The sequence below is a fragment of the Erithacus rubecula genome (genome assembly GCF_903797595.1).
Source record: "Erithacus rubecula genome assembly, chromosome: 9".
NCBI classification, from domain to species: Eukaryota; Metazoa; Chordata; class Aves; order Passeriformes; family Muscicapidae; genus Erithacus; species Erithacus rubecula.
The window spans coordinates 16887592-16911570 of NC_136660.1; the positions used below are offsets into that span (position 1 = coordinate 16887592).

Sequence of the window (23979 nt, forward strand, 5' to 3'; positions counted from 1 at the left end):
ACCAGAGCAAGAGATTAGGAGTTTATTGCAGTTACTAGAGAGTATGAAAAGAGAATATTGTTAAGAACAAAAGCCAGGCAGGAGACCAGTTTCCTCCTAATGAGGATTTTAAAAGTCAGATGGCATCACTGCTTTGGGCACTGCATGTGTGAGGTGGCTGGCAGTCACCCTGCTGTTCAGCTCTCACCTCCTGCCTCTGGAGATTGAATGAAATCTTCACATATATTTAACACCACTTAAAGCAGTGACACTCACACTTTATTTTCAGTGTTACAAGTGCACTTAAATACATATGCCCTAAGAATTTACAGTAGAATGGGGGTGACAGCTTTTCTAAGTGAGAAGATGCAACAAATTAAACCCCCAGATCTGCATCTATCAATAATGCTTATATAGCCCAAAACAAAATCACAAGATCAGACCAATGTATTTTCAGAAAGATACAAGGAAACTAGACAATTATTACAGATGCTTCTAATATGCCAGACATACCTGGGACACCCAGAAGCTGTGTTTTAAGTTTCTTTTCTGTAATTTCACCTATGTATATTATGAAAGCTTTTGCATGTGGGACACACATCCCTCAGCATATCTGTTTGGAAGAGAGTTATGACAGGCTTTTCTCACGCTATCCCATAATATGTGCTGGGACATATAAATCCCTCACACATAAAAAGGTGCATTTGATGTCTCATAGAACAATTTGTAGAAAAAGAGGACTTCAAAAAGGAGGCATAATGTGGAAGGGAGTGAGGATGGTCTGAATAGTGTGATTGAAATCAGCCATTATGTTGAATTATTGCTTCCACTGCCACAAAAACCAGAATGATTGAAACATGAGACAGAGACTTTGTGATCATCTTTGTCCAATCCAAGCCCATTTCCAGTTATGTGGGCATCCAAATCTCATCATGATACAAGAATTGAGTTACTTCAAGGAATGGCATGCTAGACTTGTTGTACTAGAAAGTTGTATTTTTTCCATCATTTTAGAAAAATATTGGACAAAACATTCCCTTGGCATGTTGCATTTTAAATAGAAAACTGCTTCTATACAAAGGCGTTGCCTTTTGATAGGAAGTACAAATTAATCAAATTATTTTTGCCAAAAAGCAACCATGTTAAATCTATTTGCAAATGCTTTTACAGAGCCAAGAGGACCTGTACTGGGACTAATTTAAAGCTCTCTTTTCTGTTCCACAGCTTGGGCTCCTCTGCTGGACAATACCTCCTGCTGGCTCCACAGTCACAAAACCAGCTTGCACCACCTCACTGCTTCAAGAGAAATGACTGCAAGGCAAAAGAGGAAATATTCTGCAAATTGCACACTAGCCCAGAGAATCTGTAGGTCCCTGCTGCATTATTCCGATGACACAGCATGTGGCATTTCTCACTTAAAACAGTCAGCAGTTCTGGACTTTTCAAGTGTTGTTAAAACAAAGAAAAAAAACCAGCAGAAAATTTAGATTTAATGCTTCTTTGTTTCATTGAAATTTTAAAATTAAACATCTCTCTCTTGTCTGCCCTCATCTTCATTTGAGCCATGGCATATTTTGTTCTCACCCTCTTCCCTTAGTAACTTAGTGTTTGAACAGTCCAATGCTGCAATACAACTTTAAGGTGCCAAGGAAGTTTAATTCCATTTCTATCCTACAAACAAGGAGAGACCCTATTATTTGTCCCATCCTGATCATACTCACCAGTTCCAGACTTTTTTCTCCTGACTGAAAGGCCACCATAAAGGCTGACTTGAAGATACAGAGGCATCTTATCCTTTTGCTGCAGCTGAACCTCTAAAAGGACTCTAGATGTATCTGAGAGGTAAACTCCTTCTATTTATGGCTCTATCCCTACCTTCTGACAACTTGTCTGCTTCCCACAGATGACCTGTTCAGATATAACTAATGATGTTGAGTGACTCATTTCTGAAGGTGCACAAGGTTTGTTTTTTTCACAGGACACAAATATTCAGAAAATGTTTCCCACCCACTTCAGGCAGAGTGAGCACAGAAAAAAACCTGCAATCAACTGACAACTATAGCAACTCCTCTTTCTTTGGATTCTCTAGAGTAATTTCTTTCCTGTCCTGTGGTTGGGCTGTGCAAAGTATTGTCTCTGCAGATAACAGAGCTAATGATGACCAATACTGCAGCTCAGAAACAAATACACTCTGTACCAAGGGGTTGCCAAGCCAAAATCTGCAGTTTTTTAGAAGGCAATGATCCACCACAGTCATAAGCAAAGGACATCCTATCCACTGGACATGCTAAGCTATGTACTTTGCAGACAAGGACAACTCTCTGAAAAAAATTAGGAGTGTTTGAAATCTGCTCTATTTTCTGTTAGAAGTCACTTTTAGGATTTGGACAAGTGCTCATAACAGTTTTTGGATAGCTGCAGTCCAGATTTCTCACCCTAAATTATTTAAGATCATCATAACTGAATTTAATGTTTCTCATTTATTCTAGTTCCAGACTGAGGTTATTGTTATTAACCTCTTCTACTTTGGTAGATATGGCAAGATTTGTCTGTACTAAGAATACCAGTGACTTCCATCTCAAAATCCTGATGTAAGGACAACTGACATTGAAAGCTCTGAGAACGTGGGAGAACAAAACGAGGATAGAAGCACAAAACTGATCTTAGCAACTGTACTTTAGGTCACCAGATTTATCAAAGACACTTATCTATAAAACAAAAATACAGGCTCTAGTCATTCACAGCCCAAGAAAAGGTAAAAATGAAAACACATTTAACAGGGAACCACCTCTAATTACAATGCATTTTTTTCAGTAAATAGGTTTGATGTTTTAAAAAGAAAAGAAAATTTTAATTACATTCAAGAAGTGCAATTTAAAGTAAATCTAATGTGAAACTCTCATATTCTGAAAAGAATTTAAAAGCCATGTGCATCTTAGAGCCACAAACTAAAACAAGCAACAGTAATACAAAGCTGCACATTAAAAAAAATGTTGGTAACTGTAGAGGTTTGTATTCTAAAATCTAAAGGAAAAAAATAAGATTGTTGCATGGGCATAAATATATATATTTACACACACAGAGAAAGCTTCTGGGCTGTAACAGCTGTTATCAGAGCTGGATTCTAGTGATATTGAATTTGTCAGGGTGAGTGTTAATCCAAATCCTTTTGTACCTGTATGAGACTGACCAGACTTACACAAACATTAATAAATACACAGTGGGTGCTGCAGGCTCAGCCTGTTGCAGAGTGGATCTCTGTTTAACAAAGCAGCCGTGGGGAAGCAGGTCCTGTGCCTACCTTTCTCAAAGGCTTCAGCTTTGTCTCCATGATGAACTCATACTTGCACAGCTCACAGCACCGCGTGTCCGAGCTCTTGATCCACTGCTGCAGGCAGGCCTGGTGCACAAAATGGAGACTGCCCGTACAGTGGCAGGGGGTAATCAGAGGGCTCTCATCATCTCCTTCACAGTGACATATCCTGAACCAGAAGCAAAGCTGCTCATTAGGAGAAGAGGAAGCAGAAAGGATGTGGAAGAGCCATGTAATATCTGTGATCACGCACGGATGTTCACTGAGGATCCCGAGACATACAAATCAAAGGGATGTGTTCCACAAAGGAGCTAAAACTAAACAACTCAATTGCTGCACAAGCACATACACAGGCACAAAATAATTAAGCACAGATACAGCTAACTAGACAGCTGCTTTCTCACAGATGAGGCACACACATAGACCCTGATAGAAATGCAATACCTGAAAGAAAAAAAATGGAGCAAGAAATGACATTTCACCCAGACTAATAGCACTTAACTGTAAATAACATTTAAATAGATCAGACAGCATTTCCCAAGACAAAATATGCACAGAGAGGTACAGCTACTCATGCACTAAGGTCTGAAATAGAAGATAAAAAAACATTCCAATACCAGTGGTTAAACAATCCATCCCAGGATCATACTAATTTAGGCAGCCTGGATTTTATAAAAGTAATTAATTCCTATGCAAATTGCTAAGAGACTGATCCACAATGCAGAACTACAGTACTGAATCTGAACCCCAAAACACACTTACTCTAAATAGTTCTGCTTCCCCAACTCTTACTTAGCTAAGGAAGCATCAGCTCTGCAAATTCCCTACTTTGCTCACAGGCTAGCTGTGAAAACAGCAAAGACATCTGATAAAGTGTTACTACCAGCTGCTGACATTTGATTTCCAGATTCAATTTATACACAACCCTTGGGTAGCACCAGGCATTGTGAAGTCCTTCTAACCATGTGGAAGAGGTCATGAATTGAAAGGGGGATGGTGAGGAGCTCAGGGAATGAATACAAGTTATTAAGCATATGTGAAGTACATTCTGGCCTGCTGCCATCCCTGTCTATTACTGAAATCTCTTACTGATGTGTAGCATCTTGCCTCTTGTGACCTTGCTGAGCGCTGGCAAGTGGAAATGAAGGCGTGGGTGGATTACAACAGCATCTTGTTGATGGTAAGTCAGTACAGACTTACCATCAGTCAGAACTAGATACGATGGTAATGAGGGGGGAAATCAAATAATATTGGCAAGTATTAACAAAGCCAGCTTTAGGAAGTGCTGTTGGGGAGAAAGACTATGATAATAAAATGCTAGGTAGTAGGATTGGACATTTGCTCTTGAATTTGATGACTCTTGCTCCTCAACCACATTTTGAATGTGGGATGGGGCAGACCTGCAGACAAGTCACTGTGAAGACAGTCCAGATCTTGTTGTTCCTACCACCTGTGCACATGACTAATCCTCTGTAGTTAGACTAAGGACACCTATCATTTTTGAACCCCACACTATGGACATCACACAGGCCTACCACTGACAGCCAGGGCTCAGATCCCCTCTGACCATGACAACCAGGAAACCCGTAACAAATAAAACAGTGTGATGGGATACAAACTGAGGGGGGAAAAAAATCTAATCTCACAAGCAATTTTCAAGCAGTCTGTCTTCCTCCTGATTCCCACCCTCTGACCAAACCAGCAGTGCTGTCAGGACAACACAATGCTCATTAAAAGTTAAGACATGTTCAGTTTGACCTTCATGATGTGTAGCTGAGTCTCTCTTAGTACTCCCAGTCTGGACACTGGTAAGAGAAAAATACTATCTCAGAACCCCAAACCTGAAACAAATTTTAGAATTTATTTGACTCCAAAGGAAATTATTTTGCTTAGTAGCCTTGTTAAGTGCATCAGAAGGGTGGTGTAGGACCGCAGAGAGAAGGCTGCATGCTTCAAATCACACATACTGAATTAGCAAGGTGACAGGGTAAAAGAAGAGACAGAAAGAGCACAAAGGGAGGGGAAAGCAGAACAGGCACCACCGCACATGGGAGGGTTAAAAAGGTAGGTGGTTCTCTGGTAAACCAACCTGCAGGTATCCCCCGATGTGGACACAGGGGAGAGAGGGGGTAACTTTTCTGAGAGGGGGGAAGGGCAGTCAAGGTCACTGTCCTTCTCAACTGAACAGAGTGGTGCCCGCTGCTCTTTTGCTTTGAGTTTCACTGAGGTGCTGTCCTCAAAGACGTCATCATCTCCCATATCATCAGAGCAGAAGTCCGTGCTTTCCACCAGCATGCTGGAGGATTTGTCAGCTTGGAAGTGACTGGAATAGCTCTCCAGTTCATGAAATTTATGCAGGCTGCTGATGCTGGAGGTGTGGGAGAAGGAAAAAAGGTAACGCAACAGCTTTTTGCTCCTTGAGGAGTCATGGTCCACCTTGTCCTCCAGCAGGGGGATATGTACAGCGCTGTGGTTCTCTGCTCCTCCCGATGCACTCGAGTAGTTGGAAAGGGAAGGGATATAGGAGTGCTTAGAATTGCTAAAAGAAAGAGGCCTGAGATTGAGCGGTTTCCTCTCTTTCAGATGAAATTTGTTAATCCTTGAACACTGCTCTTGGTTCGGGGTCAGTTTGCCTTCTGAGCGTGTTCGCTCCACGTAATCAAAGCACTCGCTGGTGCTCTGCGCCTTCTGGTCCACGTCATTGAGGGACTTGGAGAATTTCAGAGTGCGGCTGGGCTTGGCATTCTTAGCAGACCTGAGTGCCTGGCCCCGATCCTGCCCACGGGAGTTTCTCTTTGCTGCATGTAACGTGTCCTGACAGATTACTGTCACAGTGACCCCTTGTGTCAGAGGGCTCTGGCAGTGCGGATTTTTCAAGACAACAGCAGACTGCACTGGACTGTGATGACAACACTCAGAAAACACTGCACTGGAACTGCATGCAGAACAGTGGAATAAAAGCACAGAAAGTAAAAAAAATAAAAACAATTTAAAAAGAGAACATGTATAATTAAAAGTGAAGAAATGAGAATTACAGCTAGTGTGGGAATGGCAAACATAGCAGGGCCAAACAGTCAGTAGGATTTAACAAAGCAGTGTTAGACAGCAGTCGAGTCAAACAAATGGGATGCTTCAAGTGGGAACCCCACATTGCTCACTTCCCCATTAACATGCTTTTTCAGTTTTGTTGTTCCTTAATTTGAACCTCGCCTGAGCCTCACTGCAGCCACGTAAATGGCACACTTTACCTGCAGATGTCCTGGTTGGATGGTGTAACAGAAGTCCGAGAGAAGCTATGAGGGGCAGAGACAGAGGTTGGACTTCCAGCCTGCAGTGACATTAAAACAAACAAAAAAACCCTCAAGTCAGGAGTCAGTATGCAGAGCAATCACCTTCAGAGTGAAACACAGCCTATGGAGTCAGATATCATTCTACAGCAGATACTCAAGGGCTAGTTGCAAAAAAGTGACTTTACTGTTAAATGTGAGGAAGGTCACACAGTCTCATCCCTGGAGAAGTAGTGATCAGAACAGAAATGTTTTACCCCAAGGTCAAATGCAGACATCTCTGGAGTGGAACCTGCCAGCTGTCAAACACTGCACAGAACAATAGCTCAGGAAATGAGCAATGATACAGTAATTAGAATAATTAAATAGAGGTGTGTGTATAAACTAGTTGGAATTTAGCTACCATGTAATAGCTAATCCTTCCTCTAACAATGATGGCAAGAGATTAGAGACTTGGGGTTTTCTTCACAAAACAGAACTGTCAGTAATTCGTTAACTCAAACACAACCTGAGGACTTATATTCCTTACTAGCATATGCACATGAGCACCATCTGCCAACCCAGACCATCCCCTGAAGTACTTTCTGTACTCTGTGAGGCTTTTCATCCTGCTCTTACTTGAACAGGATCTTCCATCCACCTGGAGGTGTGGCAGCAGTCATATTCGTGAAGTCGCAACAAGAGCACAGTGAGAAATAGAATAACTGAAGAATTAATAATTAACTGAACTGACTCAAAAACATAAAGCAAAGCTCTTGACATATTTAACACTGAATAGACAAATCTAAAATCAATGTGCTAAAAATGAGCATTGTTTCAGCTGTGACTCCACTGGCTACTATTAAAGAGTTTTTCTGCTGCTGTATCCTGCACGTCACTTTGACAAACTTCTCAACTCTTCCTGGAGGTTTTGGTGAGGAGACCTGCATTAATAAGCTCATAATCTTTAAACCTGGGTCTCCCATGTTCCACAGCTGCTGGAGAGGCTGCACTGCTCACCCACTGCTGCAAAACACTGTTTGCACTTCAAAATTCAAACAAAGGTTTACAGCTCCTTTGACCTGCACAGCAAAGCCTGAAACCCAGGAAAGAACAATGCAATCAGCAGAACAACAGCAATGTCATCTCCACACTGGGCTGCACAGAAACCAGCACTGCCAGCAGAGACCTGGGTCAGGTAGCTGCAGACAGCCAGACCAGGGAGACCTCAGGTGACAAAAGCTGAGCTGCCCCAGAAGCACAGTGTGCCCAGCCTGTGCTCCAGACACCAGAGCTGCTCAGTCATCACTGCTTTGATCGTGCTGCAACACACACTGTGTCTGTCTTGGGGCTCGTCAATTCTGTACTTAATTTATTAAAAGCCTCTATTGTATATTTAAACAAGGCTGCCACAGGCTTTTATACTCTCATAGCAAAACCAAGGGTCCTGTCACACATTATACTCTGCTTCTTTGTGAGAGAAGATTACATACACGTGCTGCTTTATAAAGATAAAACAATCACCGTCCTTGCCACAGAATTAATCTTTAAAAATTTTATTTCTCTAGTCAACAGCACTATGGACAGCAATGCATCTGCCCTTACATTAGCATGCCTCAGGTGCACAAACACTGAAAAAATAGGTATCTATTTACAGCTGGGTCTGCAGGAATCAAAGGCAAGACTCAGCCAAGACTCAGACAGACACACCTCTTAACCCTTAGTAAGACACTGTATTTTATTTCCCTTCTTACCCAACGCTGGGTACACATACAGAATAAAACCCAGTAGAATAATCTTGGGCCAGAAAGCAAACTGAACTATGTAATGACTGTGACAAAACAAATTAAAGGCAGAGATCAGTTACTGGCTTTATCCTGAAAACTATAGTTCTTTACATTTTTACACTACTTGCACATGCTAATGATATAGGATTCTGATCATGCAGTGATGTGAGTTCAGGTATTTGTTGGAAATTTCTCTCTTTGATGCTGAACCTCTCCTAAAAGCAGGTAAACCTGACTTCATATCCTTTTATAAGGATATATTTTATACGGATATATTGTGGAGTAACATTTTTAAACTCAAAGTCTGACAATATAATGAAAGATCTGAAACTGTTTCACTCTGCAAATGAAAATTAATAGAACTTAAATAATGAAGCATTATTTAAGTTATATTATATTGAGCATTCTTCTAAAAACAAAATATTAAACCAGTAAAACAGCATGTTGCAATCTGCCATGGAGACAGAGCTATATATTGTTGGAAGCGAAGTCACAAATCAATTAATAAATCTGACTTGGGTTTTATGTTATGAGCAAATCACAGAAGGTTACCTGCTAAGAATGAATCCAATCTCTCAGCTGATTCAGTTTAGCAATGAACTTCTCTAAAAAAGGACAGCAGAATATATGATGTGACAGTCTAATAGCAGATGACTAGAATCAATGATCCAAGATTTCATTTCCAAAACCATGTTACTTGTTTCTTGATCCAATTGTCTGGTATCAACAGTGTAAAAAGTCTTGCCGCACTTGGGAAATCAAAAGGCTGGGACAAAAAAGAAACTGTGGAATTTCATTTGCATTTCAAGCTTAGTATTTTGTTTCTAGATGCCAGTACTGTTCAGGGTGGCTTACGGGAACTCAGCATCTGAGGCACATTTCTTTCCCCCCCATCTTTCTGCCTCTGAACAAAAACTATTTCTCTATTTTCATACATAATGAAAGTACAACCAAAAGATGAACAGAAATGAACACACTTGGATAGGCACCACAAAAAGGAACAACAAATCACTGGAGGAAGTTATGCCCCACCCTTGGTTCAAAACTAATGCAAGCTGTGGCTACCACCAAAAGCCCTGGTTCAATGAGCCTCTAGTCTCTCACTCTGTCCTCCTTTCCTCCCAAGCTTTTTGCTCATGAAACTTCACAGAGCTGTGCTGCAACTCAGACTAGGACAGTGAGGTGAGGTAAAATGAACCACTACTTTAATGCCAGTCACTTCCCTAGGAATGCCAGTCAGTGACAGCAATGAGTTTTTTTTTAACAGCGATGCACAACTCCCTGATTCGAGCACAGTTAAATGCAAGCTGCTGCCAAAAGCAAAGTACCAAGTTCTGCTGGATCTAAAAGCAGGGTTAGCATAATCCTGCTGCTGGCCAGTCCTCCCAGCTCACCTGGGTCTACTGACTCAGACACAGCAGCTCTGAGGCAGAGCTGCCACAGACAATAAGAAATACAGGCAGCCTCGGGACAGAACAGGGCAAAGAAGAGGCAGTGATGGGTGAATGAAACAGGTGGATCCAGCTCTCTTGGAGCTCTGATGCTGCTCCCACACAGGGAAGAGGTTGGGAAAATAAGCAGATAAAGCCTTCTCCACTCTGTAGCTTCTCTGTAGGCACACACCACCCTTACTGCCCCAGCAGCAGCCTCCCAGGTAGGAGCAGCACCTTTGGCCAAAATGGCTATTTATGAGGGCAACAGCAGTAGCTTTTAGAGCACTCCTTCTCATAGGAGGTTTCTGCCATGTTCCTATGTGACATGCAGCCTAAGCCTTGACAGTCTGAATTTGACCCTTCTAACCCCATAATGATTTGCTAAAACTCTGTGGACTGTCATGGCCTTCACATGGAGGAACATCACCTCCAGTGACAAGCCTTGGAGCTTGTGAGTGCATTTAAGTTACTCTGTACAGCCCAACTGGTTGCCCAAAATAGTTCAGTACTAAAGGTCAATAGTTAGTTAATTGTGTATATTGACATTCCCATCTACTGCAGTTCACTGAGGTCACTCAGTGACCTTCTGCACTGGCACTCAGGCAATCACAGCAATTTTGAAGGTAACAGTTCCTGGGATTCCTACAGTTCTCTGAAGGGTTGCCAGCAGGAACATATACATTTTTTAATATGCCTATATGTAGGTGTCCATTCATATATACACATATATGTCCTGTTCTGCCTCCACATGAACAGTGTTATCTATTGGTGAGAGAACTCCACTTTTTCTTACTACATACTTCTAAATACATGCTGTACACCAAAACTCAAAAAACACCACCCTGCCTAAGAAAATACAGGCATATTTGAAGTGAGCCATAGTGAATATGCCAATGGCTTGGGATATTTCAAGATAACCTGTTTATCTGAGATTATACTTCTGGGTATAGCTGCTGTTGTTCCACTTTGGGCTGAACTTCAGTAATAGCAATTACATCTCATTTTAAAGAACAGAGCCTGTCACACTCTAAAAACTTCATCAAATTATTCATTGAAGGTAAAAAATTAGAAATAACCTCTGTAGAATTTTCCAACTGATCAGAAATCTAAAGGAAGCAAAGAAGGTTTCTTCCTCCACACATGCAAACTTTATAGTTTCTAGGTGACACTTGATTAGGAACAATACTGTGCTACAGAAACATGTAGAAGTCTCAGCTAAGGATCTGGAACTAACATACTAAGAACTATGTATATTTAATAATAGAAAACAACTCTCTTTTGTGCACACAAAGAGTGAAAAAAAGCTCAATTTTAAGTCTTTTATTGGGAGGAACTTCAGAACAAGGAGCTTCAGGTTAATACAAATTTAGCAATAGAGCAAGGAGCAAAATACTCCAGAAGCCAAATTTCAACCTGACATTTTGTTGATGGGCTTGCCTTTATTTTATGTGCTCCTGAGTACTTTCAGCAAGTACTGTATTCCCTGCAATGAGACCAAACTGTACAAACCTGACACCTGAGACAGGCAGAACAGGCCACCTATGGCCAGACTGGGGGATGTGATGGGCAGACAGCCCTGCTGACAGACTGGTTTTGAAAGCTTTTGCACCAACATGGCAGGATCAACCATCAGCAACTTCTGATCTTCTCCAGTAAGTTGTCCCTACAAGATTCATGCCATATTGACTTCCAGTACATATTAAAATCAAATGTCTTTAGAGAAGAGTAAGATAATTAATTAAAATGGAGGATGGTTAAAAAACTGTAGGGGAGATATCAGAAAGAGGCATCTGAAAATTCCAGGACAATCAACTCCACCATGTAATTTTGGCAACAATTTGATAGGAACCAGCAGTCAGCTGCTGGAAGAACATTCTTCCAAACTTTATATAACGTGTATGACTATAATTACAACTATGTCTAGCAGCTACAAGCAAAGCTGAAGTCAGCTTTCCCTTATTATTTCTAAAGAAATCCAAAGGAGGATTCTGTCAGGAACTTTCTCTAGACTCCAGAGCTAAAGATACTAGAGAAAGGAGGCTACCTATCCCTTCAACATCTTCCCAGGAATAACCTGCCTATAGCACAGGATGAATGTTGACTATACCCACTAACAACTGCACAGGTTCTGCAGGGAGAAGAAAAAGTATATATGGCTTTTTGTCTTTTCAAAACTTCCTCAAAATACCTTGAATGGACTGAGGGAACAAAAGAGGAAAGGAAACCCCTGCAGGCTCCTTCTTAATGGGGTGCCCTCATACCTATACCAAAAAAGAATCCAGCCCCAGGAGAGGGAATTTATCACAGCACAGGGAGACTATCACATTCCTTACAAACATGACTGCACTGTGCTCCAGCATGAGCTTACTTGCTCTTGTGTTTGGGGAAAGAGTATACTTTCATCTTCACAATATACAATTTTTCATGTCTTTTCCTTTCCCTTCCCCAGTAACTCAGTAGAAGGTTTTTTTAAAGCAACTTGTGTTTCCCTACCCCCAGGCTCAGGTGCCTGAACAGAACACCTCTGAGAAACAGTTCTTTTCAGTAAGCCTTGGCCATCTGATAGACTACAGGCTAGCTAAGCTCTGCAACTGAAAAACCTGGACTACTTTTCTACAGACAAATGCTCACTGAATCCATTAAAGCTTCAGGCAACAGTGGACGTGTGCATTCATATGCTTTTCTAAATCTGTTCCAAGCTGATGAACAGCCTAAATGGATTTTAAATTTCATAGCAAGCTTAGGCAACCACTTTGTGTCTGCACTGGCTGCTATTCAGCCTAAGAATAATCTAATACTTTACAGCATGCTTCTGCTCAAAAGATAAAACTATACAGGCCTTCAGAAAAGACAAAGCATTTACATTTTTTAAGGAGTTCACTTTTGATTTCTTTGCTGTGATCCCAGTATTTGCATTTTCAAAGTTTATCCCTTGGAAGGCCATGAAAATAAGACTACAAAGTGCTTCCCCTTTACATTAGAATCAACCCTCCAAAGCAATCAGGTGACAAGAACAGCACACAGATGACCTGAAGGTATTTCCAGACATCACATCATCAGTTTCAGGATATATCAGACACTTTAAAGGCACACAATACCACTAATTTGAGAATAACTGTTTAGAGACAGGCTTTATAAGTGGCCTCATTTCATCTGCTTGTAAGCACAATTCCTTTATCTATAAACTGAGGGCATGAATTACCACTACTGTGAAAATCCCTCTCTCAGCTGCTCCCAGTGACTAGCTGTGTGTTAGGGTCAATTTCTTCTATATTTATAGGATGAAGCTTCTATAAAGCTTAACTATTTCTCTGTGGGGCTTGTATGATGAAGGCACTTCACAGCAATCAGTGGCTGCTTGGAAAAAATGCTGGCTTAGGGTAAACAGCTGAGATGTGGATCTGGGCTGTATTGCCTTGTGCCAACTGGGGTTGTTTCAATCAGCATCAGTGCTGTTTATGTGCCTGAACATGGCAAGTTGGGGAAAATGGGTTGTGTTCAACTCCCATGACTAAATCAATTAAATCTGCCTTCAATTTTAAATTTTTTTTTAAATTATTTCAAAACAAATATAAAATATTTCAGAAATTTAAATGTTTCAAGTGCAACAGATGTCAAAGAAGTGTTTGAAATATATATACCAAAAAAGCAAAGAAGGGCCTGGAAGAATGCCACATCCCCCAGTGTGCAACATACTGCACACAGCCTAATGACACCATATGAAGATCATCCTGCATCTTATTCCCTGCTCCTTTTTCTGCTCTTTCTGGCCTCCATCCCAAGCCAAGTATTCAGGTGATTGCTTTTTCTTGGCTTGGCCACATGTACTAGCATCTCTTCTGCCTCTCTTAGTATCTGCCTCTTGGAGAACTGCCTTTTTGCCCCTTTCTCCCCAGGAACAGCTCCACCTGGCCCCAGCACTGGGGGTTTATATTCACAGAGGTCCTGCCACCTCTAGCAGCTGATTGCATTTTCAGTAGCACCATCTGTCAGCCTCCCTCCCCAATCACTTCGAGCCCATGGGCATTGCTTTCCTTGGTCACAATAAGTAACACAGCATCCTCTCTTGGCTAAAGGCTGAGTTCTGACTCAATCCTTTCCACTCAAATTGCACTATGCAACTGAGAGCAGTGGAAAGATACACAGTAATAATCACAGCAGGTTCATAATGACATATCAGCACCAGTAAGGCTTTGAATCAAGTGTCAGTGCCAAGAATTTGCAGCAGATTTGATATATTGCTGTGCTGTAAGCTGGATTTGGGTGGAAAAACAATGGCTGAAACAGTCATCTCCAGAAAGCATGACCATTATCTCTGCACACACACACACACTTCAACATATCTGGAAATGCTGCATATAACATATTTAACACAATTTTGGTTAAAAAGCTCCTCTTAAAATGGTGTAGGATCAACAAGTACTGTGGATTTCAGAAAGGGCTATACAGGCAGCCAAGAATTTCTAGACTTATTCCTTCATGTGCATCCAATCTGCCTTATTGGCCAGGTTTCTATGGTATTCTGAACAATAAAAAAAAAGGGGCACTTTCCTGTTAACACTCACAACTAAAGAAAATTTTTCCATGTACTTAAGCTTCCATGCAGCATTCCACTACTACGATCTTTCCTGATCTGTCATTTGAAATTGCTTGCAACAGCAATTTCAAAATGTTCCAAAACACCTGTCAACCACAAAATAATTGTTGCAGTTTAGCACTGAACTGCCTGGATGCACAAGGCAGCATTCAGACATGTAGGCAAATCAGGGGCATTTCACTGATGGGACTTTCCCGCTCTGCCCTTGTTTAAACTTATCTCTAGAGTGGAGAAAGTGCACAGAATGGATCAGACAGAGACAATACAGCAGCAGTAAGAACCTCAGCACCTCTGGGAAGCTTACTTTGCAACCAAGAAGTCTCCTCCATTAAACTGGCAAGACTGACTTTTGATCCCCTCAAGAACTTTAGCTTTTGCAACACATTGAACACGTTGAACATTCCAGCACTCCAAAATGAATGTAAATACTGAAGTCTCACTTGCCAGCACTTCCAGGAAGAGCTTTTCCAGAGTGCAAGGTCCTTCCCACTGCGATGCCACACTATCAGCTCTTGATGAATTAAAATGAACTGTGCAGATTCACATGGGCACCAAAGTGCAGCTGCCAAAAGGTTTGCGCTGATTTGAGACACTCTGGGAAAAGCACAATACTTAATGGCAAAACTACTATCTCTGCTGAACAGAACCTGAAAATCCAATTAAGGATCCCCAAGGAGATAAGAACCAGGGTAAAAAGGAACAAGCGTAGTCCCATTTTAGAAAAACCCACATGACAATTTATACTCAGTGTTTATTTCAAAACCCTTTATATGAATGCACATTTTCTGATGCCAAATGATCTCTGATCAATCCATGATAACAACATGGATAACCTAGAGCTTGGTCAATACCTTGTGCACTGGGCAGTTGCCCTGCTCACTGTTTAGGATACCAAAGTGAAAGTTGTCTGTGCCCATATAAACCATATATATATAAACCACTGTCTCCTCTGCTGGAGATAGTTATGAACAGTACCCTAGATCTAAAAGTATTCACAATAATTATTATGTTGCAGCCATAATGACTCAGTCTTTCATTAAAAGTAACTACTTTAAAAAGCAGCCATTTAAACTGTGGCAACAAAAACTTGGAGCTAATGCAACCCATGAGAAGTACTGTTCAACCAGTACAGCCTTGCTTGTATGGAGGCTTTAAGCAATTGTACTTGTGTAAGCAAGATGTTGTCAGCCTTACAGCTAATAAACAATCTTATTTGCAATGCACAAGTAGGGTATTATTGCAATAGATATCTTGGACAGAAGATACCTTTTTCCTAATGGCATAACAAAGCAATTATACTTTGGATGTGCCCACTGGCTATGCTGAAGAGTGATTAGAACTCTTTAGGGTGGAGCATCATGCTTGCCTTACATGACCAGTGTCTGTAAAACCAAACATTTAAAAATACTTACACACTCATGTCTTGATAACAAGCTCATAGCACTTAAAAATAATTCAGTGCTAAAGTAACAATAGAATAATATTTAATCACATGTCCTGCACATATTATGCAAAGCTATATATATCTTACACAGCTTTATCTTATAAAACAACACACTTAAGTGATGTTTTTGGAGCCACTTTCCCTCCAAGATAAGATCTCAGGCATCTGTCATCTATCTTGCTCCTATCAAGCTAAGGAGGCTGACAGTGTGAAAGAGAAAACCTACTGTAGCTTCCATTTCATTTGACCTGTAAAGAGAGTCTGCAAAACACCAGAGTTCTAATGTTTCAGGAGTGACTATCAATGACAGGCATAAAAAGCATTTTCTACTGGTCACATCATCACATATAGCACCCAACTTTGAAATTAAAGATATGCCAGTATCCCCAAGTTTATCAAAGACTGAGTGACATTGAGCACCATACCTTTGAGATGTTACTAGAGCGGCTCACAGAATGCCCCAAAGCCTTCTCGTTCTGAAAGAGTAAGAACAGGATCACTGCAGCAACAAGCCACAATTAAGAAAATATTTAAAAGTTGCCATTAGAAACCAAATCCCACAGAGAAAAGTCCTACAGCTGGGACTTTTAAGGATGTTGATTCTATTGACATCAGCCTGATTAACAATAATCACTGAACTGCTTTGTTTATTTATCAAGATATTACCTTGCAGAAAATTACATAGGCAACACATGTACAAACTGACAAATACGAGAACAATTCTTTCTTTTCTCTGAGGGTAGTGTAAAGCTCTTTACTCAGATGGCATCTATTTTGGAAAGGATACTTCTCAGTATCATGAAGACCTGCTTCATCTACATTTCAAGGCAACATCCAACCACTAAGGCTGAAAGCTCTTGCTTAATGACAAACAAAAATATCATAGTAATGTCTGGAAACAATTGTGAATAACCACATGCATGTCACTTCAGGATAGAGGGCAGAATTATTGAGGAACTTCCTTTTAATACAGAACTTGGAATTAAACTGGAAATAGCATACAAGATGAAAATGCAGAAATTACAATTCTAAAAACTGAAATTAGTGATGATTGTATCCGTTATTCACTTTTCAGGTGAATAACGCATAAGGATGACAATCTTACCTCCTTCAAACATTAACTGTAGGTTTCAGCAAGATATTTAATCCTTAAAGGATACCTTGTTTCTGAACATCAGTTTACTGTAACTGGACACAGTTGTTTCACTTGGAAGAACCTAGAAATTGCTTTGCAAAAACTTTTTTGAATAAAATCCAATGAAAAATATTTTTCCTAAACAAGTACTACAAACAGAGAAAGTCATAACATTCAGTTACAGATTTACACTCCTCTAAATTTATAAAGCTGGAACACAACAGGTTTGAGACTCAAACCCTCTGACAGAAAAGCAAAGTTAGTACTTTTTCCTGTGGGCTCTATGCCATGTAAGGGCTTCTAGAAGTGCATCTTTTTTGCTTGGGATTTTAGGAAACAAACTCTTTCGCATTTATTCCTGAAGAGAATTTAACCTAACAAAGACACTTGGATTGACAGCACTCTCTTCTAGTCTTCTGGGCAGTGATGGATGAGACAGAAATTGAGATCAGAAGTCCTACATCCATAACAAATAGGACCATGAAAAATTCCCCATCAGTCAACTGCTGTTAGTCCTAGATCAGCACACTGGTCTCAGACTTCCTGCCTGTGGTTTGCTAGAATTCAAGTGATCCTTCAGTGACTGAAGCCCACATGAAGTCAGCCTGGCTGGCTGAGCATTCAGATGCTACACCCACACTTTTGACATCCCTGTGCTCCCAGATACATCTTCCTACAATGCATCCTCCACAGCAGCTTCAAAGCTTTTTGATGAGAAAAGAGAAGTCAAGGCATAAAACTTTAGCATTTGCTTACAAAAGCAGGGTGTCCCTTTACCACCAGCTGCCTCTCAACACCATCCTGGGCACTGTGTCAGTTGACAATAAAAATTGCATTTCCTTCATTAAAAACATGATGAAGCAAATACATTGTTCTGAAATTCCCTGTAGAAATCCAAGTATCTAGAAGACAGCAAAATAGTATTTCAGAAGAAAAGGGGAAAGGTGGTTAGAGAACACCACATGCTAGTTTTGACCAATGGCCAAAATAAAAATCACCAAGTATCAGAATACCAGATTTGTACACTGCAAGTCTGAGTTTGATTTCTGAGATGACTATGACCTTTTGTTACATAGATAACAGTATTCCTGGAACAGAAACAAACACACAAAACCCCCCCAAAATATGGACATAATGCTTATGCAAAGACTAATGTTGGACAGGACTACTGCCAAAACCTGTACAGCTAAGAACTGGCTCCAATCATAAGGGAGAGCTTAGCTGATTTCATCAAAGGCAGTGTAACCATAGAAACAGGGCAAAAAAAAAAAGTTCATTCAAGCTACAGGAGACAGGAGGAAGAAAAAAAGGGGGCAGGAACATGTTCTCAAGCTATGACGAAAAGAGACCAACACAAGTTGGCAAGCACAGAGACTTGCCACTGCATATGTGTGAGGTGTGGGGGAAGCAGGCTGTGCTTCCCTTCTAGGGATGTGTGGGAAGCAAACAGAGTGAGGCTACATGTGACAAGGGAAAATGATAGTGGACAGTGAAACCCTTGGGTGAGAAGTCTCCCTGAAGCAAGAACAGGTGACAGTCTCAAATCCAGCCTGAGGTGTCAAACAACAAGGATGAAATTAAACAGAGCACAGGTTTCTTCATGTTAAGGAGTGCCCCCAAAAACTCCTGTCTAGCTGAAGAAGATGCTTGAAAGGAGCACAACTGAACTTACACAGGCACCTGTGTTGAAAAGGATGTACTAAAAAATTCAATAAGCATGACAGTTTGGAAGACAAGACCTGTATTTGCACAACACAGTGGATGATGCAGAGCAAACAGACTTTTACCTGCTGCCACAGAAACTTGTCTATCTCTCTGCCTCTGCTCCCAGAACTGATTTTATCTGACAGATGCCAGGAGCCTCCAAGAGACAGATGCACATATTATCTTTATTCATCTACTGTTGGAAACATACATATTAGAGGTTTCAGACAGCAGATGACTGCAAACAATTGGCTCTGTTATTGAAAAAGTGACCATTTTAAAACCAACAATCAAGCTTGAAAAGGATTCCCTTAAGGGCTACACAGTGCATGCACACATATATTTAGGAACCTGTGATATTCCTAATGGACTCCTAAGCACCTAAGTGCTTTTAACATCCCTGTTTCTTAGCCACACAAAGCAGGTACATCCATAACATCAACAGGAAATTCACTAAAGTTCATTTTAATAGCAAGCACAATTAATAAGGAACAGAAATACTAAACAGATAAAAAATATTTAAAAGGTAAACAAACAATCTCACTTTTCACTCTGTATCCATCACCAGAACATTAATTGGGGGATCTTTTAGAATTACTCACAAATTACCACTGATGGGAGTGACAAGGCTAAGTTTTCATGGTACTATCACTCCCAACAAATAAAATCCTTCAGAAACTATTTTTAGTATGCTGCCACTGGATAGCAAGACATATTCTGGTTGGTAATCACAGCTCCAAACAAGCTCTCCCTCCCTCATGCAAAAACATTAGGCTTTGCACTTGAATGAAAGACCAAGACAAAAGCAACATCTGCAAGCAAGGACCCTACAATTATCACCAGTTAAAGTGTCACTATCTTTTAGCAATTTAGTCTTTCTATATGGAGTAATGGGAATGCTGCCTTTTGAAGCCATCCTCATCAACCAGAACCACCTGGCAGGCGTTTAAAAAACAAACAACAAACCCCTCCCAGACAGGAAAAAAATACAAGTGCATCTTGTCACTTTTTCTGAGCCATTCATTTTGCTGTTCTGAGGTCCCCAGCAGCTAGTGTGGCTCTAGAAAAATAACTGAAAACCAGGAAATTGCTACTCAGTCCTCTGGATGCACTTGCTTTCAATTGCCAGAATCCTCCTTCCAACTTTCCTTTCTTTTTCTACCTTCCCCTTGAATTTGCTCCCAACAAATTCTGTCACTCTGTGAGTGACAGAGCTGCCTTCTTCCTTCAGCAGTTTCTTCAGCTCACATCTGCCTTTCTTCAGGGCTCTTCACCTTGCCTTCTCTGTCTTCCCTGGCTCATTTTCCCTTCTGCCACCATTCCTCAGTTGCATGACATCTCTCAAGGCCTTTTCAGATCAGCTGTCTAGAAGATAACTCCTTTCTGTCCTTCCTTTTACCTCAGTCTTTCCTATACCCAGCATTTCAAGCTATTTTACCACTATTTCCCTACCCTAATGTATGCATTTTCCACTAAGCACAACAGGTACATAACTCACACAGCCAAACCCAGAATTCCTGTGAACCCAGATCAGTTCCTACCATGAGAGCCAGAGCAGCCATAGCTGCTCTTATCTACTTAAAACACCAAATGTATCAAACTGACCTTTCTCCAAACTTAGCTGTAGACTTACTGCAGCATCAGCAACAGGCACCCTAAAGAAATACAACATAAATGTCTTGGCCAGATGAAAGTTATCAGTAAAATAATTTGGGTTTGTATTTCCAGCAGTCTGGTTTCCAGTCATTAAGGCAGGTAAATAGAAAATGACAAGGAAGCAGTTTCATAGCTTGTGCAACTGCCTTCTAGTTACAACTGTGACTTCACACCTAAATCCAGTCCCAAGAATGATTAATGCTAAACCCATCTTTATCTCTGGTCACAGACCTGCAGAACAAATTGCTAGCACAATGACTTTTATTTTCTTTCCATCCAGGAAAGGAGGACAGAGGGCACCAGAGGATAGTGCTCCCTTGCCCTCAAGACACCAATGGCTATGTGTGAACCCAGCACAGGCTTGCTTCCTGAAGTCTTAATTCTTTAACACACCAGTGACCTGATAGGGCACTACATTCCCTATTTTGCAATACAATTTCTGTGTTAGATTATCTTAGATGATAATATACATTAAGAGCTTCATCTGAAGATAGGTGTTCTCTATCTAAAATTTCAGTTACAAAGACCAGAGACTTTATTTTGAGGACAGTGTTACTGCAGTACCACAGACAGAGATCCCAACAAGGCAAGGACTAATGTCTCAGCCCTAAAGAGAAACAAAAACAAACCAGGTCAGACTGGCTAGAGCACTGCCTAGTTGTGATTTTCTACATGGACTCTGAAAAACATTTTAATTTCATTTTGTGCATTACAATTGCATTTTACAATGACAGATTAAGCATGAGATTGATATCTAGCAAAATTGCTGTTATCAACAATTCATGTCAATGAATTATAACAAAGTCTCTGGGTAAATGGCTGTTTTTCTTAATAAAAAACTTGGGAGAAGAGAATGAATTAGTAACAACTGCTCTGATTCATACAGCAATTCTCGTTCTTAGATCTGAGAATTACAGAATGGAACAGAGAATGGCACTGCTTGAAATGGTGAACTGCTGAAGTACTGAGTAACTGATCCACATAGGAAAAAAGCAGCAAATCAGAAGTGAAAATCCATTCTTCCATCGAGTCCTACAACCAGAGCACGAATGCATCACTGTTCTACAAACATGCAGTTGTACACACCCAGGTAGTGTTTCAGCTTTCATGACTGTGCCAAATTTCTTGACAACTTCTTCCAAGAATTTCTGCAGATCTTGCTCTGCAACCCTATACCTGAACAATATATATTAAAAACGAACAGATGCTTTTAGTCTGGAGAGAGGAATTGCTGCTGATAATATTGGGAAGTGCACTTAATTGTCAGAAGTAGACAGAATGGGAGGAAAGAAATGGGAAAACACTTTGCAATTATTACCTTCATCTGTCAAAACCAATGGATTGTTAAGTTACAAAAGCTTTGTCAGTACTAGATCTCATCACCGACAGAACTCAACATTTAATTACTTCAGTAAGAAAGTACTTTCTTTGGCAGTCACCAGGTCATTGTGCAAGAGCAATAACTATCATCAAGGTTCATCCATGATTTTTGCACACAGCTAGGAAAGCAATGAAATTAAGAATAATGCCATAGTACATCTAGTCAAAAAACATTAATGGCATCTATGCTTTGCATCTCTGCTCTTGTGGAATACTAACTTGAAAATACTTTTCAGTATTCATTTAACACTTAAAAGTGAAAAGGTGAAGAAAATAATATTTCCTTTTTTGCCTTCTGGAGACTCAATATAAATACTGAATTAAGAATCCAAATCGTGCCCCTTGCATCTACTCCAGTATCTTCTGTTACTGGATAATCCCACTTGATTCCTGGCAACCAGCAATCCATGACTAAGGGCAAAAAGCCAATGTAAGATTTCAGATCAGGGGGAAATCTACAGCAAGTTCACTGTGGATAACTCAGAGCACTCTCTAACTTGTTTATTAATATTCACATTAAGCCACTTCACATAGTGGGAGACAAACTCAGAAAAACAACCTGAAGGCAAAAGATAAGCCTGAAAGTAAAACATAGGAGAATTAACAAGCTTTATTCCAGACACTGAACTTACAGCTGTGCCTGAAAACATCAGCAACAGAAATAAAATAATGAGATCATATGGCTTTAACAGAAAGACTGGCCAACAAAAGGAAAAGACAACAGGCCAAATGGCTTCAATGGCAAAGTTCAAGGAACTTAGGAATTCAAACCCTTGGGGGTTGGGAGAGGCAGGTCAAGGAGGCCAGCAGATCACAAGCAAGAACTAGAACTGAGAAGAAATTCAAAGAACAAGGCAAACACAGTAGAATGTTGATGTTAAATAAGAATCTCTTGCCCATGTCTGCACCCCAGTGTGGAGTGAAACACCATGTGCTCCTGCCTGGGGAGCAGCTCTCAGACCTTCCCTGGATATGTTCACTACGATGCAAACTTGTCAGCCACGCAGGTCCCCACACATCACAGACAGGGTTACTAGTTGTGTACTGCTCTGTGCCTGGCTTTGCCAGTTTGGTCCTAGAGAGATACAAGAGAGATACAATACTTGGATTCTTTCTTGGCTTCAGCAAGATGGTGGGTAAGGTGAGAAGGGCATTCTCTTCAAAAAGGCCCTCTTCTCCATGGCTTTGTTCAGCATACCATTCTTCTGGTTTTTGCATTGCTTTGCTTTACTTCCAAAGACTCTGAGAAGTCCTTCCTATCATGGATAACCTGCATCTCCAGCTTCTATTTCCAAATGGACATCTGACCTCCATCTTCCTTCTTTAACCAAGTGAGCTAGAGGATGATATATATGTTTTCCTCTTAATGACCAATGGCTGCCTCACCTGGAAGCAAATATTTTTATTTCTGCACAAGACCATCAGTCTGGTACTTTTCACTAAAATTATATCAATTTGCAGACTTTTTACATGCATGTGCCACCTGTCCAATTTCAAACAAAGAAAGTAGACTACAAAGTTTGGCACCCAACATGTTTTACTGATGTTCTTATCTTGCTGTTGCCAGACAACCTGACTAAAAATCAATGCTTGACTTTGTATGATGCAACACAAAAAATGAATCCTTCCCTCAGGGAACAAATCATATGAACTACAAAAGACATGATCCAAAAATATACACCTTTCTTGATAATGGGAGCAGTACACATTAAGCTTACAGCGAAAATGCCATTTCAAACAATTTTGTGTATTTAACAGCAGGAAGAAAGAGACAGGCACTGAGGAAGTCTGCAATTATAAACACATTAAAAGGAATAACATTCTATCTTTTACAAAGTAATTGCATTTAATGCAGCTGCTGGAATTCTCATGGTACACTAAACATGTCAATATGCCAAACCAATTGACTATTTTAAACATTCACAGATTAAAAAACCCTCTGGGCAACTGGTAGCTTGGAATTTCTCAAGTTGCCAGCAGACAGAGGAAGCCTGCAGGCAGGAGAGTGTCCAGAAGAGCTGGCCTTTGCTGGTGTCTGCAGTGCCTGCTGCACCATCAGGCCATGCTCTGGCACCTGCTCCTGGCCTGATCACAGATCACTGCATCCCTGCATCACTGCCTCTGCTCACCCAGCATGGGCCACAAAGCTGCTTGTGTCTTCAACTCATACCACCAAAATATGCTGCTAAAAGAGTGAGTTAACAATTCATCTCTTAGCCAAGGTTACAAAGGCCTCCTGAATCTAAAACCACGTTCAGAACAGCACTAGGAAACTGTCTATTGCC

General features: G+C 40.7%; 1 protein-coding gene across 5 annotated transcripts in view; it reads right to left on the minus strand.

Annotated features, from left to right (window-relative positions):
- The window catches only part of MARCHF8 (membrane associated ring-CH-type finger 8), an 89784-nt gene that overhangs the window by 9243 nt on the left and 56562 nt on the right, over positions 1-23979 (minus strand). For 3 of the 5 annotated variants that reach the window (XR_013775218.1, XM_079313221.1, XM_079313222.1), the window contains exons 3-6: positions 16245-16295; positions 6541-6620; positions 5382-6227; positions 3281-3461 (exon numbers count right to left, since the gene is read on the minus strand). Coding sequence is in view for 4 of the 5 variants with exons in the window: in XM_079313221.1 (XP_079169347.1) it covers positions 3281-3461; positions 5382-6227; positions 6541-6620; positions 16245-16295 (1158 nt within the window). In the remaining variant the exon portion in view is untranslated. The remainder of the gene's footprint in view (positions 1-3280; positions 3462-5381; positions 6228-6540; positions 6621-16244; positions 16296-23979) is intronic. The other 2 variants (XM_079313223.1, XM_079313224.1) reach the window with 2 other exon arrangements.